The 19,455-nt window shown below is 34.9% G+C and overlaps 1 protein-coding gene and 1 long non-coding RNA gene across 3 annotated transcripts in view; both read right to left on the bottom strand.

Moving 5' to 3' along the window:
* Positions 1–15,998, bottom strand: part of LOC127844333 (Golgi apparatus protein 1-like) — a 56,886-nt gene extending 40,888 nt beyond the window's left edge. The window contains exons 1-3 of the mRNA XM_052374441.1: positions 15,543–15,998; positions 1,091–1,117; positions 270–356 (exon numbers count right to left, since the gene is read on the bottom strand). Of these exons, the coding sequence (XP_052230401.1) occupies positions 270–356; positions 1,091–1,117; positions 15,543–15,956 (528 nt within the window). The 5' untranslated portion in view covers positions 15,957–15,998. The remainder of the gene's footprint in view (positions 1–269; positions 357–1,090; positions 1,118–15,542) is intronic.
* A 362-nt stretch (positions 15,999–16,360) lies between these two features.
* On the bottom strand, positions 16,361–18,552 carry LOC127844346 (uncharacterized). 2 transcript variants are annotated; one of them, XR_008032681.1, is made up of 5 exons: positions 18,371–18,552; positions 17,988–18,263; positions 17,630–17,807; positions 17,375–17,472; positions 16,361–17,221 (listed from the first exon to the last, which is right to left on the bottom strand). It is a non-coding gene; the product is annotated as an uncharacterized LOC127844346 (long non-coding RNA). The 2 variants fall into 2 exon arrangements; XR_008032680.1 differs by having other exon boundaries at positions 17,630–17,796.
* Between the last annotated feature and the right edge of the window lie 903 nt (positions 18,553–19,455).

The raw sequence follows: 19,455 nt of genomic DNA, 5'->3' as shown, positions 1-19,455 counted from the left end.
AAACTTAGTCAACTGTCATTTTTGACTCCAGCGAATGAACTAAATTGGTAGAATACAATACAACCAAATTTTAAAACACAAACTCATGCGGTTTCAGAGAAGATTTTTAAAGTTTGTATGTTTCGTTTAGTTCTGGTAACCTACATATGTCATGGAACAATTTGAACAACTTTGAAATTAAATAGGGTAAACCAAAGATAATTGCTGTTAAAAAAACCTTAACATTCATGGAATAAAAATTAGTCTCAACAAATCTTAAAGCCGTTTACCTCTTCAAAGACCTTTTTACACACTTCATTTACCCCAGACTCAAAGCGGTCATCCTTGGTCAGGTTTTGCTTGTACTCCCATACTAACTGTAAAGCAAGCAAGACTAGATTGACATGTAGTCGAAACTCAAACCCAATAAACAACATTAGAGACAATGAGAACGTATTAATTTGTATCTTAATATCTTAGTAAGTTTTAAACAAAACTAACTTGCACAATAAAAACTCAAACGATGCATTCAAAAACTTGTAACATGCCTGTAGACATAATGTCTAGTGAATTGTAAATAATGCTCTAATTATTCACCATGCAGTACCATACACATTTTAGATGTTTGACCTTGAGTGTTACCTTGCCATTTGCTCATGGGTTTTCACACCTTCTCAACAGTGAGTATAAGTAACCTTGACATTGCACCAACTGGTCAAAACGAATTCCCTGCTAGCCATGCATGTAAGATACGGAAACACAAAGCTTCAGTGCAATACCTCCATTCATACTTGTTATTGAGTGCACGCTGTCTACTAAAGTATTTTAGAAAGAGTGCCCTTGACATTAATGGCCACAAATACAATACCATATGCCTGGTTTCCATGCAAGTGATGTATCCAAAGTTTCATCATATTTGGTCGATGAAAACAACAGTGATTTAGCAGAAACCACCTGTTTGATTACGCACAAATAACACTCAAACACAATCTTATAAACAGGATTTTAAACTTTGCTAAAAACCTGGTTAAAAACACATCGATTGTCCTTGGGTGTGAAATCTAAATATAAACCACAAAACTAAAGTCAGTTAAATATTTATAATACTTACATGCTGGCATTTTTCTGATACTCTTGCCTGTAATAGAAAAAGGTAGTTATACATGCTATCGCGTGTGATGCCGATTGAGTAAATAATAAGTTTGGTTAAATTGTACTGGGCAAATTGTATACCAGTAGTATACATTTAAATAACACCAGATGCTTTTGAACATCACCATAATAAAGTAAATTGCCTACAACAGTGAAACACTTTTTTAAAAGTATAATACCCTGTTACAATTGATTACTATTTGAAATGTTGATGGTGTACAGGGGTTTTAACCCTCCTCCTTCATAGTTTTTATTAAGCAAAATGTACACAATATTTGTAGGAGTATGGCAATGTTTTGGTTTGTTTATGAATCAGATTGTAAATCATCAAAGTACAAAGCTGATACTAAGCATTATTCGTGACCTAGATGTGTCCTTGCTACTGATGTCCCTATGATACATGTTAGCCCAAATCAAATTATTGAACGCTGAAAGACTGTGACTTTTCAAAAATAAGTTTAAGGTCACGTCAAGATATCAGCACATTTTTAAGAACACTGTTTTAGTTGTTCACGCTAGCATACAACTAATGTAGAGGAGTTGTGCAAGTCAATCTGCTCTTAGCTACACTAGGAACGATAACCACCGCATCTGCCTGTTTATACATGTACTTCACCACTGGCACACTGCGGACAGCAGTGTAATCAATAGTGTTTAACAGCTTGTGCGACGACATTGGCCAGTCTAGTGATAAACAGCTTGTGCGACGACATTGGCCAGTTTATCATTGAAATCTGTACATATTGGCTGCTTTCAAGGAAAACGGGGCTTAGTGCATGTCAAATAAGATTAGCCTTTGCACACTTATTAGCCTGTGCAATGCGCACAAGCTAATCAAGGACGACTTTTTCTGATGTAATGGTGTTTTTCGTTTAAAGAGAGTCTCTGGTACTGGGATGACAATTAATGCATATGAATAATCCATGTTTTTCCAAAATGAAGCTTAAATTATATTTTTACTAATTATTTGAAAAAAAAGATAAAAGTGATTAGAACTTCAAAGTAACCTCGCTGACAAGGCAAATAAACAAAATCACTTTTAAATCAAATAAACAACCAATGAGTTCTTAATTTTTACCTTGTGGCATTTTTAGTAAACATCTAAAAGGGACCTTTTCACAGTTTGTAGTTAAATGCTTAATATTGCTAAATGTAAACATTTGACCTTAAAAGCTCCATCAAACAAGAGGGCCATGGTGGCCCTGGTCGCTCACCTGAGTAGTATTAACGTTAAGCAAGGGTTGTTAAAGCCACACACCTTGAAATGAACTAAATGGCATAGTAAATTTAAGTATAAACAAGAAACATATTTTATATATGCCAATTAGAATATATCTGGTGGTTACAAGGTAGAAAGCCGTCTTTTTTGCGCTTTAAAACTTAAAAATAATCGCGTTTGCCAAAATGGACGTATACGTCTAGAAATCCTTCTTTCGGTTTTAAAAGCGGTACCGTTTGAAAAATAATAAATTACTTGCTAACTAGGCTATATATTTAATTTTATCTACGCCAATAAGAATATATCTGGTGGTTACAAGGTATAAATCAGTCTATTTTGAACTTTAAATTTTAAAACTAATCGCGTTTGTTGAAATGTACGTATACGTATATAAATCCTACTTTCGGTTTTAAAATTAGAAAATAATAATAAATTACTTGCTAACTGGGCTATAGATTTAATGACAATTGTGCACACTTTCAAATTGCATCTATATGTATTGATTAACATGTATTGTATTTCAAGGTGTGTGGCTTTAAAGTGGTTTTGTGAAAAGAAAGGGTTTGTTGTTTCAGCAGATATATACATATATGTGTTTAAAGAAGTTTTGTGTGTGTGTTTATGTTTTTTTAAATAGACATTTGTTGCCGCTGCGAAAAGCTATATTTTAGATATAATTAAATGCGGACAGCAATTTAATAATGAGCATAAGCAAAAGAAAATGGAAAAACATTTTTCCACAAATTGTTATCCAGCTTTGAGATCATGAGATAAGCATCTCAGCGTCTTAGGATGTTATAGGAGATGACTGATTCCAAGCTGTTTTTCAAGAACACGTTAAGATACCGAAAACAATTATATTTTTTCAATAGATAGAGTGTTGATGAAATAGTTTTTGCATAATTGAATACAATATGTTGAATTGTTATCATATATCAGTTATAAAGAAGTAAATGAGTATGAGAATATGTACTAGAAATTGAACATTGATCTTCTTTTATGGTACAAAACATCACTTGATCTTTCTCATAGTTCAAAATGTGTGCAAATATAAAAGTAAATACACACAAGACATTGGGAAATTAATAAGGTCAAAACAACTGTCAAACTATTTTTAATGTAAATGCACAAACATGTGTAGAATAAATGCAGTAGTATTACAAAATCACCACAGGGCAACAATTCACGCAGAGTTATACATGAGTTTTATAAAGAGTAGGAATCTAGAATAAGTGAATGAAAAGTCACATGAGATTCATATGCAACAATTCTTGTTGTTTTATTGGCTTTACCACTATGATGAATTTCTGCAAAAATATAGATAACAATCTAAAGTGATGGCAATAATTAATTCGATTAATGCAATTATTATAATTAAATATTTGGGTTTTGGTTTATGTTTCTGAATCCATTACCAGTATCCATTATCATCATCACCATCACCATCATTAGCATCATCATCATGATCATTATAATTATATCATCATCATCATCATCATCATCATCAATGTACACCAACATCCGATTAAACCAGAGTGTTAACATGTTTTTAATATTGTCATATTAAGGGAACTGCCGCTACCCTGGTGGCCATGTTTTTCAACTGAAACAAAACCATTTTCTAACTCAGCTAGGCTTAGAACAAATTTAAAAGCCAAGATTAGAACAAATCTTCGGACCAAGTTACATGAAGATTGGACTATAAATGTGACATCTAGAGTGTTAACAAGGTTTTACTAAAGCTATATAAGGAAAACTGCCCCGCCCCTTGGTGGCCAGGTATTTCAACGGACCGGAACCATTATCAAATTTAGCCGAGCTAGCATAAAGAACAAATGTTCTGACCACGTTCCAAGAAAATTGGACTATAAATGTGACGTCTTGAGTGTTTTCAAGGTTTTACTATAGCCATATAAGGAAAACTGCCCCGTCCCCTGACGGCCATATTTTTCAACAGACCGAAACCATTTTAAAATTCAACCGAGCTCTCATTCAGACAAATAATATGACCAAGTTTCATGAAGATTGGACTATAAATGTGACTTTTATAGTGTTAACAAGGTTTTACTATAGCCATATAAGCAAAAACTGCATTGCCTCCTGGCGGCAATGTTTTTCAATGAACCGGAATAATTTTAGAACTCAGCCGAGATATCATGAGAACAAATGTTCTAACCAAGTTTCATGAAGATTGAAATAAAAATAAGAATTCTTGAGTATTAACAAGGTTTTACTGTAGCCATACAAGGAAAACTGATCCGCCCCTGGCAGCCATGTTTTTCAACTGACCGGAACCATTTTCGAACTCCGCGGAGATATTATTGGGACAAATGTTCTGTAACGGTTTCATAAAGATTGGACAATAAATCTGACTTCTAGAGTGTTAACAAGCTTTTTCTTTTATATGACCTAGTGACCTAGTTTTTGACCTCATATGAACTAGTTTCGACCTCGATAAAGATATCTTTATGACAAATCTTCTGACCAAGTTTCATGAAGATCAGATAATAAATGTGGCCTCTAGAGTGTTAACAAGCCAAATTATTGACGACGCACGACGCACGACGGACAAAGGGTGATCCCAAAAGCTCACCATGAGCATGTTGTGCTCAGCTGAGTTAAAAAACAACAAGAATAAAATTAAAGAAACACAAAAAAATCTTTAACTGGACTCGAAACACTGATCCCTGGAATAAAAGTATATCGTTTAGACATCTCGACTATCATTGCTCATACAACTCGAGAGATGTATTTTATACGTTATATGTACACATGTGTAAACAATCATAGTAGTATGAAAAAATATAAAGACAACAACAGAACTCTTCAAATTATTAAATCGTTTATTTTTGTCAATTTACCAAAAATGGTCCCTTTAATGTCTTTAGACTTGCAAATTGAATTAATTCAATACACTGTCAGATCTTACATCATGCACAACTTACAGGTTTAGTGGTTGCCTGTTAGCCTAGGGCAGGTAGATTCAAGCCCAGGAAACTCAATTTCAAAAGTTGGTTACAGTTGGGCTAAAAAGCAGGGCAACTAGCTTTTTCAAAGCTTGAACAACTCAATCGAATTAAACATAGAATACAAATCGGCGACTGTGGATTAATTAGGCCTAGAATATGAATCAATTGCGGCTCACAACAAGACATGATGCATTAAAAGTCTGTCATGTCGTACAATAGTGTTGCTCAATAATTTAAAGAAGATTAAGTATAAGATACACATAACACAACATGTACATGATTCTAGGGTTGTTATTCTTTACCAAGGCAACCAAAATTCTAAAAACGGTTGCCAGTGCAGCAACCAATTGCGAAAAAATGAGACATATTGTTGTTATTTTGTCTAAGTTATCTCTATAACATAAATATGAGGATAAACAGTACACACACATCTCGACCTGTGCCTTAAGACACACTCTTTAAAAATTTGAATGGTTTGTGTTCTTTCAAACTTGCGATATAAAAAGCTATAACATAATTTTGCAAACTGAGTTACGTCTAAGATTATGCAATAGCAAACAACTTCAGTGCCTTCAGCGCTTTGATTTTTCACCATTTTGGGAATGGGACCAAGGCCTTTTGGATTGGGAATGAACAGGTTGTTTGTCCTTAAATTGAAAATACTTTAAAATTGAGAAAGTATTTTCAATATAACATGATTCACTCAGGTTCAACCCATAAAGATTTATAGGGAACGAGAATGGTAACGAGACTGGCGACCCTAAAGAGACTGCGCGCCATAAGGCAAAATGTCACAGCCGCCATTTTGACAAACCGAGACCGTGACAAATCGACTTACTGCAGATTACGATTGACAATTAAGTGTTTCCAACAAAGAAGTATTCATAGCAAAGGTTTGTTGAATTTGAGACATCTTATTGTTTAATTTGTTTTCGAAAATGCTTTGTATTTACTAACACAAACAACGATGGGTTGCTTCGCCAAAACATGCATAATAAAGCAAACATGAAGAGTAAACTGTTCTGCGTTGTAACATTTGTATTGACATAGGATAGCATTATTCTGATTTTATCTTTATGAAAAATCGGTTTAGTTACAAAAACTTGACATATACCTAGTGAGACAAACTGTGATTAAGAATTTGACAGCAACAAAGACATCTGCTCGCTCCATTCATTATTTCTTAATTATAAAAGGAGTCATTTAATAAACTTGTCAAAACAATCTCCTCCTTGATAATCTTGGCATTTGTCAACATTTTACACATACAGTCTGTTTTATTCACTTGTATGTGTATTGCTTTTGAAAACATTGCTTATTTGGTATATCAGATATGATGAAATTTCAATATCCGTCATTACACTGCCATAATCCAATTAATACATGCCATGGCTTTTTTCAAAAGGCTTGGTCAAATCAAGCTTTATACCATTCATGTTGGTATTGTTACAAACATTTTAATGCATGGTGTGGTGACAATTTCATCATTTATACAGCGCGCTCTCTATCGGCCCAACTGGATATTTAATCAATGTCTGATTGCAAAACGGCTGCAGTTTCGTTTGGCGAATTTACGACCATGAAAAGACTGGTTTCGTCCGCAGACAAATGTATGTGTGCTTGTATATCAGCGATGATATCATTTATATACACAAGAAACATAAGTGGACCTAGAAAAGAACCTTAGGGGACACCGGCGAGAAGTTCAATAGGGCTTGAATGCGCTCCCGGTAGGATTACTTTTTGTTTACGATCAGAAAGATAATTAGTCAAGAATGATAATATATTTCCTTGAATGTCTTCTTGTTGTAGTTTGTATAATACCCCTTTATGCAATACTTTGTCAATAGCTTTACTTATATCAAAACAATTACTCTGACCTCAAGGCTATTGTCTGGTGCTCTGCAAAATGTATTATAATTATATGTAAGCTGATTAACAATCGAATCGCGCAAAGAATGAATTATCTCGAAGAAAATTAAAAATGTGTTTATGTAATATTCTCTAAAAGACCTTCCTAATAGTATTTAGCAATGATAATGGTCGATAGATAGACGCTACCGCTGGATTATGGAAAGGAAACACCGCCAATATTATTATCACCAGAAACGTTGCACGTGTTGAATATTCAGCTCATTTGTTTAACAGAGAATTTTTAAAATGCAACATTTAAATATCTGTTTTGTACAATTGTTTGAGTTTAAGAAGTGCAAAGCATCAAAGGGCGTCGGGAATTTTAGTGTAAAAGGTACTCAATGAAGTTACTTGGAACGATTTTTTTTCTACTGTAAATATTAATATATTGGCCGATTATTTTAAACAAAATAGAAAAAGATACTGGTATAACCATTATCTATAATTTTGTGTTACAATCCCCAAATAACCATTATTTATGATGTTGTGTTATAACCCCCAAATAACCATTATCTACGATTTTGTGTTTTAACCCCGAAATATTTCATAGTTCATTTAATTTACATTGGTTTCCTTTTATTACTGGCATCCGTGTGCAGTTTTCATTAATGGAACAGAACTGTGTAGGTTTTAAAAAATCTGCGTCATCTTGTAAGCGTAATTTCCTATTTTTCTCAACTTCAAGGGGAGATGATTCTGAACTTATTCTTACGTTGCTCATTTACGATAGGGGTTGAGTACTCATTGATATGGAAACACTGTAAAAGTTTGAACAAAATAGAATGAAAACTGTAAATTGCATAAAGAAGCTGCATTTCACAATACTTTGAAATTCAGTAAAAGATCATAATAAATTTATTGCTCCGATATTCATCATTTTCAATAGGGTTCGAGTAGTACTGATATAAAAACACTTCACAAGTTTGGAAAGATTCAGACGAAAGTTGTGAAATCTTTTAAACAAGTAGAAATTGTTTATTTTGTCAAATTTAATAGAAAAAAATTATTGACTTATCGTCCCGATGTTTCTCATTTTAAATGAGGTAAAAATGCTCATTGATATGAAGACACTGTACGTTTGGAAAGAATCTGATGAAAAATGTTGACATAATCACCTAACCAAGCAGTTTTTCACTTTTATTTTTAAATTGAAAGAGACATAATTCTGGACTTATGGTCCGATATTGCTCATTTAGAGTTTGGGTTGGGTCCTCATTGATAAAAAAACCTGTGCAAGTTTGGATGAAAATTTTGGACTTCGAACAACGATTTCAAAATTTCTCAAGCAGGAAGATAACTATGGACGTAATGGTCGGATAATGCTAAAGGGCCCATACCACCTGGATAGTAATACGTGTCTCGCTTTGCGCTCTATATGTGGTTCTTAAAAAAAAAACTCCGAGGAGTGCTTGACTCTAGGGAAACGGGTTGCTGGGACACAGCTCCTCCTTGATAAGCGGCTGCTTCCTTTATCGCAACTCATTGTTACAATCAATAATACGTGTCGCGCTTTGCGCTCTATATGTGGTAGGGATAGTACTTAGGGCCTATGATAGACAACCATAAAAATACATGGATAATAGATGTGTTGTTTGCATTTATTTGTTAATATAAAAACACGTGTATTTTTTTTATAAGATATTTAAGTGATGTAAGAAATTTTAATTAACGTTGTCACCACGCGGCTTCCCTTAATTTTAATAAAAATATCCAATTGTAGACTAGTTAAATGGATTTTTAAAATGTCTACATAAAATAAAGCTTTATTATATTTATTAACCTGACTGAAAAAAATTGTCAGCCGCCGAACTGTTCCGTTCGTGCCGGAACCCGGGATTGAACCGGGGGCCTTTAGATGATTGTTGCGTAAACAACTTCAGTCTTACGCTCTCCCAACTGAGCTATTCCGGCTGACATCATTTATGTACTGCTATTTGGTGAAGTTGTGTATAGCGATCGTTATTATATGTCTATTAATAAACTAATACATTGTACGTTTTCGTACCACTACGCCTTCCAATAAACTTGCTTGCGCGATAGGTCGTCACATATCGTACTTCATTGATTCTCCACTAAATTAGCAAATTAGAAAAAACACAAAATAAATATATTTTGATTATGTTTTGTTTTTATACAAAACCAGAAAGTTTCGCGTATTTGTCCAGTCCCTGTGATCTTTCCCCTGTGATCAGTTGTGGATCAGTTATTAATTAAAATAATTAGCTTTGCATTATTGGAAATAAATGTTGTAATAAATGTAATAGGCACAAATGCAGTACTTATTTACACTAATTTACACAAAAAATCACCACTATTCAAGATATTCTTAAAACAAAAATTGATCCGTAAAATAACTTCTCCTCCCAGAAGCGAAAAAAAAATGCATTACATACTAGTCGCCGCTCTCCAGAGCGACGCCAATCAGAAAAAAAAGAAAAATGTTGTTTTATGACATATTGATAGTGTTAAAGTAACTTAGCCATGCGCCCAACACCTGTGAACCAGGAGAATAATTGTTTACATTTACAATGGTTCCCGGCCCCTAGGCGAAGCATTGATTATTGGCTAAGACGAAATAATTTTATCGCTTCAACCGCGTATTGATTACTTACTTTACAACTGTTCAAATTTCAACTTGTAAAATTGCAAGATGTAAAGATGTAAAGATACGCGATGACTAATCTAGACGTGTTTAAATGCTCACAGTGGAAATCGGCAGTTTGTTATTATTGCAAATTTGTGTACTTTAGCATTCACCTTTGTAAAGGGTTAGAGTCGTGATAAAGTTTTGTGCGTTGTGTATGCGATTTAAAAATAAAAGTAAATGTATATTTTACATTTTGAACATTTAATTTTTTTATTCATTAAACAGTTTAATTAGACGATGCACAAGATGAACATATGAGATGTCCCCACCTTAAAAATTAAAAATGTTGAAAATTTAAACATTAAATATCAAACATTCTTTATTTGAACGGATATTATTTAACATATATGTATAATCTATAATTGCAACATGGTACATATCAGCTGAATACTCAACACGTGCAACATTTATGGTGATAAATACTATTGGCGGTCTTTCCCTTCCATACTGGATCACCATTGTTTGAAAATCGGACACACATTAGCAATTTTCCAACAAGATTGCATTTTGTGGGTATTAAGACCAGAGTTGAAAAGATCACACAATTGGTAGCTTCATTGATGCATTGCTTCTTTGAGGATACGATTATCAATTCCATCAGGACCGGATGCTTTTCCTAACTTAAGGCATTTGATTGTCAAGTACTTCTTCCTGTGGTATATTAATATTCTGAAGAATGTTAGCGTTGGAATTGTTGATTATTGGAAGTTCGTGGTTGCTTTCGTCAATTGAACATTGGTTAGCAAAATATCCGTTTAGCATATCGGCTTTACATGAGTCATTTACCTAATTGTTCATAAAAAGAGGTGGAATTGAAGTGTTTTGTTAGTAGGAATAAATGTTCGAAGTGTGTTCCACCAGTAGTTTTCGCATAGGTCAGATAACTTAAGTTCACGTGCAATGTTGTTAAAGTATTATTTTTTGGAGTTACGTAGAAGTAATACGACTTCATTCCTGACACGACGGAATTTCGACCAGTGCATATCGCTATTTAATTGCTTGTTATGGACGCTTTCGTTGTCGAATTGTTTTCTTTATAATATTATTCAGCCAGGGAAGATCACGAGAACGTATACAGGCATTTTTGTTTGGAATACATGAGCCAGCAAATTTGTAAAATTGTCCTGGTAATATTTTCTGCGTTAATATCAACATTTTCGCATTTAAGAAGACCCCAATTACTATCTGTCATTAGTTGTCGTAGTTTGGAATAATCACCAATGCCGTAACGCCAGATATGTCGATAAAACGTTTAACGTATAGGTTTTATGAATTTTAATGTAACACAAACAGGGCAGTGCATGGTACCGAATAGTTTGGTCTAAAACGGGTTCGCCTGTTCCAGAAAGTAATACGGTATTCGGATTACTTACAAAGATTAAGTCAATTATGGAAGATATTTGTTCAGTATAGTGTGTTGGCTCATGAATTAGTTTCGTTAAGTCAAATTGTAAAAATAATTCGTTAAATTTTCGTGCTGATAATTCGGCGATAGCATTTATACTTAAATCACCTGTAATAATGATATCATTTATTTGTGTTTCTTTAGCTAGTCCTATAGAATCCTCAATATAATGCATATACGATCTATCCGCACTAGGCGGTCTATAAAACACGCCAAAGAGAATGGAATTATGTTTCGAGGGGAACACTTCAATCCATAAAGACTCAACGTTATTTAATTTGAGATCGTGTCTTCGTTTGAAAGCAATATTTTATTAACGTATATAGCAACGCCCCCATAAGAGTCAAATGGGCGATCCTTGCGAATTGGCTGGTGGAAGCCTTCGAACAGGGGATCAGTAGATGGAATAGAACTAATTACCCATGTTTCAGTAAAACCAATTATATCTAAAGCACGTATACAGAACATCTATTTTTTGCATCAGACTTTGAATATTATAATAAATAAAACTTAAGTGGTGTGTTGCAGAGACATCGGAAGTGGATAAGGAATTGTTTGCATTTGTGTTATAAGATGTCACAGACAAAGTAGGCCCTGTGGTTGGATGTATATCACCAGAGCGTAATAAAACTAAAGAAATCCAGCAGCATGATACACCAAAAAGGAAACATTTTAAGACAGTTTTGAAAAAGATATCAGTATGAACATTTTTTCCCATCGGGACACGCTTACATGGGTGTTCAATACTTCGTGGTATATTTATAGACTGGTATAAATTATTTTGTAATGAAAAGAGACTAACAACACTTAGCCATACTTGGCATGCATATAATACGTGTATGGGAAGTGGAATAATAGCTGGTGGTCGATACGCAATCATGACATCGTTTTCTGGTCTCCGTTAAGGTACAACATAATGATATGTTCCAATGAAGACGAGGTGAGCCAGAAACGCCGACATGATGCGTTTAATGCATTTGATCATATGAACATATTGCGAAGCTGATATTAACATATGATTACGTTTGCTACAGAACTGCTTCAACAAGGACTTTGAGATAAGAGAGTGTTTAGGAAAAAGAAAGGCAAAGAGGACGATGCTAAAGGAGGATAAACTTTTATGTAACATTTAAGTGATATGTGAGGTTATGTTTGGTGTGTAAATGATAACATGAAACAAAAACCTAGAAAAATCAGTTAAAACCGTTCGATTATAAACAATACACCATCGAAGAAAACAGTAAATAGTGGTTGTAAATGATTAAAGTGAGCATGTAACGATGATAATGTACGTAAGCGTACACACATATATACAATATGTGAAAGCAGTTAACGAATACAGTAGCATATACATCAAGAAAGCAGCAATATTAACTGATTTGCAATGCAACATAAACTAAGGTCACATCTGTTCCAACGAACACACTTATATACATAAGAATGTGTAAGCATTTAACGAATTGCAACAATATATGTATGCAAAAATACAGTAATATTGAGAGATATACATTACAATAGAAACTATAATGCCATCTGCTCAGACGAATACACGTATATACATAAGAATGTGTAAGCATTTAACGAATTGCAGCAATATATGTATGCAAAAACACAGCAATATTAAGTGATATACATAACAACAGAAACTATGATGACATCTGATCAAACGGATATACACATAAACCCTCTAGTTTGGTATTTAAATAGATTGTGCATTGTTGATTACACTTTACTCGAGAAATATTAAGTAAGATCAAGCAGCACTTATGTACTTTGTGTCGTGTAGGGATAGAATCAGAATATTTGAGTTTTTAACAGATTAAGATCAATGACATGTTTAGCATTCTTTTGCTAAATTGTAATTTTGCAATATCACGTGTTCACATCTGGATGCACCACACACGCACACTCACACATATAGTACAAGTTTACATCAATTAAGATGAAACACTGCTTAAATTGTATTGGTAGTCAAACAACAAAGAGAACTGTATGAAGAGACTGTTAATAAAAAAGCGAAAACTTAGAGTCACAAAGTGTAATTTACACATTTTCCGACATATCAACATAATAGATCAAGAGACATTTATTTTTCACAATTTACACAGACAAGAAGTTATCAATTAATAAAGCCTCAAGTCATAACTAGTGGATAATGACATACTACTTAAGAACAACTTTGTTTACATCAACTAAGATGCAACACTGCGTAAATTGTATTGGAATTCAGACATAAAAGAGTACAATATAAAGAGACAGTTAATACAAAAAAGCGAAAAGTTATAGCCCCTAAGTGTAGTTTACACATTTTCTGACATATCAACATAATCGATCAAGAGACATTTCTTTTTCGCAATTTACACAGGCAATATGAGTTGTCGATTACTAAAGTCACAAGTCGCAACTAGTGCGTAATGACATACTACTTTAGAACAATTAACATGATTTGACTATGTTCTAAAGTAAAATAATAATATAAAAAATTGCAAGATTTCCATGACAACACCAGATACAGTTATTTGGTGTACTTTAACGAATTTGAATGAATGTCGAAATATATATGAAATACTGATGGAAAGTACAGTAGGTTGTGTTTGAAAATTATAATAATGATATTTAATTAATTTAGCACGAATACAGCTTTTGCAGTAATAATCATGTACAAACAATAGGGTCTTTATTAGTATTTTAAGAGATTTAATATTAAATACAACTGAAGGCAGTAAATAAATCATTGTCGTGATGTACTGCAAAATTACGGGATTTTACAGATTAAATCGGTGCATGAAGGAGATACAAAGATGATGAGTGTAAACAGGTACATTAATCCCATGACAACCGTGCTATTTATTTGAACAAGTATGTTTCAGATGTAAACTGCACAAAAAAAGAATAGATCAGCTGTATTTATTTGTACTTGTCTAACTCGAATTCTAAAGTGATACGTTTGAGCTTCGACTCGCCGTTTTCATCACCCGTATCAGAACTGTTCCATCGGCAGACCAGGCGCTTTCAATTTGTTTGGATTTTGCAAGCCCACGCGCGACAAATAACAACTAAGCACGACGCTGGGTGAGGTCTTCATTTATGAAAGCACGAGCATGTTCCGTGTTCGTCTTGAGGTTCCGTCGTAGGGAATTTAACTTTTGCCTGGCTCGGTAGCTCACACATTCTACGACAATAGGGCGCGATTGAAGCCCTCCTGGCTTTCCGGTTTTGTGAGAGCGGTCAATTTCGCCTATGAAGACATCAGCCCCCATTGACTTGCACAAATTCATTACGATATCATATGTGCTTTCATTTGGTTTCGCACTTTTTGGGATGCCGAAGATACACAGGCTTTTGCGACGACTGTACTGTTCGCTGGCATCCAATGCGTCTTTAAGACTGCGATTTTCATTTTGAAGTTGCGTATTTTCGTTTTCGAGGCATTCTATGCGTTTGGATAGGCCGTCCACGACCCCGGTAATGATGGTTTCAATCATGGTTTTTATTTGGACCGAAAGAGCATTATTAATGACCTCTTGAACGGTCTGTTTTATGGCCCTCATGGTGTTGACGTCAAGGCCAACATTACCAACATTTTCATTTTCGGCCATACTTTCACAAGTGTAATTGAAGTAAAAACTAGAATCGCTTGTGACTCGATTTTTCTTTTGCTCACCCTTGCCCTCTGGAGTTGACAACTCCGAACTAGTCCTCTTTGCAGCAATATATGGGGTGGAAGCGGTAAAGCTCATTATATTCGGTACACTTTTTAATTTGGACAGTATAGAAAAAAAACAGGTATGCGTGACTGCTGTGTATGGTACACCTAACGCCTATTGAAGCGAGATCGTGTATTGCGTCTATATATAGCTATAAATAGCTATGTAGCTGTAAATGTTCAAAAGTCAAATAATTGCTAATAATAGTTAAAATACAAACACCTTCTACTCACAATGTTCATAGCCTGTTTGCATCCTTATATCCACGATTATCAATGTTTACACTCATTATAGCATTCTAGGTAGCACAATGAATAAATCCACACCCATAATTATTGATAAGATAAACATCATTTGAGAGAATAAGCAAAATATATGAAACGATATAAACACAACCATTATGTCCGCCACCGGAAGCCTACATTGAGTTTGATTATGTGACATGCTTGATTGTGATATGCCTGTAAAGTATGCTTTAAGATATTCACGATTTATGTTGATGGCTTTGTTAGATTCACATGGCTTTGTAAGATGCAACAAAAATACAAACCTGAACAGCTCCATCCTGTTGTAAACAGTCGAGAATTGCAAAATTATTCATCCTCATTACAGTGGCATTACATAGCATGACAACATCTTCCATGCAATCAGGATGTGATGCCAACAAGACATTGTTCCGTGCATCTGTTTTGATTCCAACATCGGGTGGTATCTGTCTCCTTCCAGGATTAGTTTGTTCATATAACGGTTGATTGCCAGAACCCATATTTTGTCGTAAACCAAACTTTGGGTTAATCCGATCACCTTGATTAGCAGCATCTGGGGCATCTTTCTGTGCAAGAAAGTTACCTGGTTCTTCACCACTAACACTCAACACCGTACAAAATATTAACAGAACGTAACAAAACATGTTCAAGCAAATGACAGGTCCCTTAGCATGGACACGTCGAGCATATTCAGCCATTTTGTTAGCAGATTCTTTAGGCGAATTAATTGTTATTGGTTACATTCGGGATTTTCCGCGCTTGCGCACTGACTGGTTGGCAAAAACGGTTACCAGACAACTCGCCCCAAAGACAACTCGCACCAAGACAACTCGCCCAAAAAATCTGGTAAACTCGCCCCATTTTTTGGACAACTCGCCCCAATCGAAAGACATATCGCCCCAAGTGAAAGACAACTCGCCCAAAATAAAATGACATCACGCAATAGAATACTATTTGTGGGAAAAAATGTATTATATAACAGTTTTTACTTTAAAAGGAATGCCGATTACACAAAACGAATAATACATGGGAAAAACAAAAACTAGAAATATGTTATATTCATAATTATATTCATAATCTATAACAACTACATACTCAAGATACAAATATTTTTTATTGAAAACATACAAAGCATCAATTACGGCATATTAAATGAAATAAATAACAAAATATTATCAAACATTTCCAACATCTATACTAATTTTAAAACATTAACAACACACAGGTTGTAATGAGCCATGATGAACATTTTCAAACATTTCAAACATCTGTAATAATTTAACTCAAACGTTCACACACAAACAAGCTTTTAAACACAATGGTTGAAACATTTCTAATAATAAGAGGAAAATCAAATGAGCAATCATTCATTACACAACTTCACAACTTGCCTGCTCACATACAGTATGTACTATCACCATATTAGCTGCTTGTTGTTGGAAGAAATAACTGGCAAATTTAAAGAAACAATATTATATTAAAAAGTAAATGGCAGTAAAAACTACTCGTTATTTAGAAACACAAACTTTCACACACAAACAAGCTTTTAAACACAATGGTTGAAACATTTATAATAATCAGAAAACATCAAATGAGCAATCATTCATTACAATACAATCTAGCAACTTTCTGGCATTTTGTCCGTAAATGCCACTGCACTTCCTCAGTAGACATTTTACTGACAACTCTCCTCTCTCGTAGGCTTCCCACAGCTTGAAGATCTTTCCGTAGAGAGACGTGTCATAAAGAAGGGTCAACAGTAGGTAAAAGGGCAGATTGGCTTTATTGGCGTGCTGGTTAAGTTTCAAGTGCCAACCTTTACAGTCATTATTTGTCCTGACACTCCGACAAAACACGCACCAATTTATTGGTCCCCACACCGAAGATTGAATCCATGCCTTGTCCACATACTCTAGAAGGTTGGCCAGCCGTTCTTCCGTGTGTTTTTTTTTTATCTTTCTGTCTGAAAAAAAAAGAATAAATGAGTACTATTACAAGAGACCAGTCATTTGTAAAGTAATAGTCTGAAATGTTTTTCGAATTATTTCTTAATACGTGAACCGTGGCAATTCATTTTTTTGTATTGCTTTGTGTATTTATCAAATATATAATCTACCTCATAATCGCTGGCTCCATATGTATCGCTGGCAGGAACGGTATAGACATGACCGTGCGTATAAAGGTGAATACAGTGTCGCGTTGAGTGTAGGCGCCCTGTAAAATCAATGAAATACTATAAGTGATATGAAACATCGGCATTTGTTTGTGTTAATTTTTCCTAGAGTTATATAACGGCGAAAATTTTAATATTCGTACGTACAATCATAAAATTATTTATACACATCCATCATTATATTTATTACAATTAGACCTAAGCTTTGCACGTGACGCCATACGGCCTGGTTCCAGTGAAAGGCGCATCCTTTAATTGCTGGATTGACGAAAACTTCCCGGATGCCCTGCCACATCCTTAAAATCAACAATGAATTTCTTCATTCTAGTTTCTTTATGGATGATGTCCATGACGCCGTTGAAAACCTGGAACAGTACTGGAAAAATGTCTCGTGAGTTACATATTTGTTTTATTAATGTATTTATTCTTGGCTCACTTTCAATTTGGCATGGGTGTGAAAACAGTCACAGGTTGTGAGTGAATATTTGTTAATACTGTATATTTAAGCGTATGTAAATATCCGCGAAGGTACGAACTGTAAGGGTAATACAATTACCTGTGTGTAGTCTTCACTTGTTTTTCCGGCCATCACCGCAAAAAGCAACGGAAGCTGCATCATGTCGTCACCGCACCTTACGAACGAATGAATAAAAAGCAACTGGTAAAACGGTTGTCTGACGACCTTAAACGTCCCGTCAATGTACCATGTCTTTGCTTTCTTCAACAGTAGCAGTTGCTAGTCAGTGGCGAATATAAGATGTCTTTCGCCGTTGCGGATCTCGGCCCGGAAGAAAGACGATGAGATCTTCTCGTTGATGAACGCCATGTCGAACTAAAATGAAACGTATGCACAATTGTGTCATGCATTAACAGATATCATTGCTATCAGTCCGCGAACAAATCTGATTGGTATTATCTTTACACATTTCTGATGATTACCTCAAAGTCCATGTCGGTGGGATCGTTGGGGCGTTTGCGTTGGCGTCGTCTGTTACAATTCCTTACGAGGTTTTCATAATCAGGCCTGGACGCTTCGGGAAGGCGGTCATTGGCCTCTCCACGCAAAATCTTGTTCAAAATGGATTCAGCGGATTCAAACATGTTTTGTTCACACTCGGCGTTAACCTGTGAATTTACAATAGTTTAAATCTGCAGTATAGTATTAAAACATCGTGAAGGTCCGGTCAGAATATAAATATGTTTATTGAAAAACATAACGTTGATAAAGACAATATGCCGTCTTAAATGGAAGGTGTAAAGTTGTTTGATTGTCGTTGAACATCACAATATCTTGGTGGTGACGACGAGACCCTTGTCTATACCCGGTTTAGCCTGGTGGGAGTGATTACTTTCGTTCGAGACGAAAGACTGTCCGCTTTGCATGCGGGACATGTCGATGACTTGTTGCGCACGCTGCAACGCAACATTATCGCCTGTTTGCTAGGGTTAAACCCCTTGTACACATAAGTAAATCCGTTGCTTGAAACAAGTTTTCTTTTACCACGCTGTGAAGAACAATCCACAACACTGAAGGTTACTACGGACTCGAGAACACTCACTTGTTTGGAATGAACAGAGGGTTCGTCGAATGACCTACGTACATACATTTTGTATTTTTATTATAATTTAAGGTAAACATAGATCCACACATGTAAAATCATACTACAAAATACATTGAGTATAACATGAAATGTAAACTTACTCCTCTCTTTGTATTTCTGGAGTGACATAAGATATATCCCCTATGTTCAACGACGAATCTTCTGTGGAGATGTGAGTTCGTCTGTCTGTGTTATCTACGACGAAGGTCTCGTTAAGATTGCGAGGGTTAGTCGTAGATGTCTGTTCATGTTCTTTAAGGAAAGTAATTTTGTACGTCATGTGTATGTTATAAAATTATATTCTTATACTGGCTGCTTAATATCGTCAGAACCGCACAATACTACACAAACAAATTCGCAGAGGGGAATATTATATACAGTGTAATATACTTACGTGATGGATTACTGTGGATTCAGCTACCG

The sequence above is a fragment of the Dreissena polymorpha genome, chromosome 9, assembly GCF_020536995.1.
Source record: "Dreissena polymorpha isolate Duluth1 chromosome 9, UMN_Dpol_1.0, whole genome shotgun sequence".
Classification (NCBI taxonomy): Eukaryota; Metazoa; Mollusca; class Bivalvia; order Myida; family Dreissenidae; genus Dreissena; species Dreissena polymorpha.
This window is presented reverse-complemented; position numbering and strand designations above follow the sequence as displayed.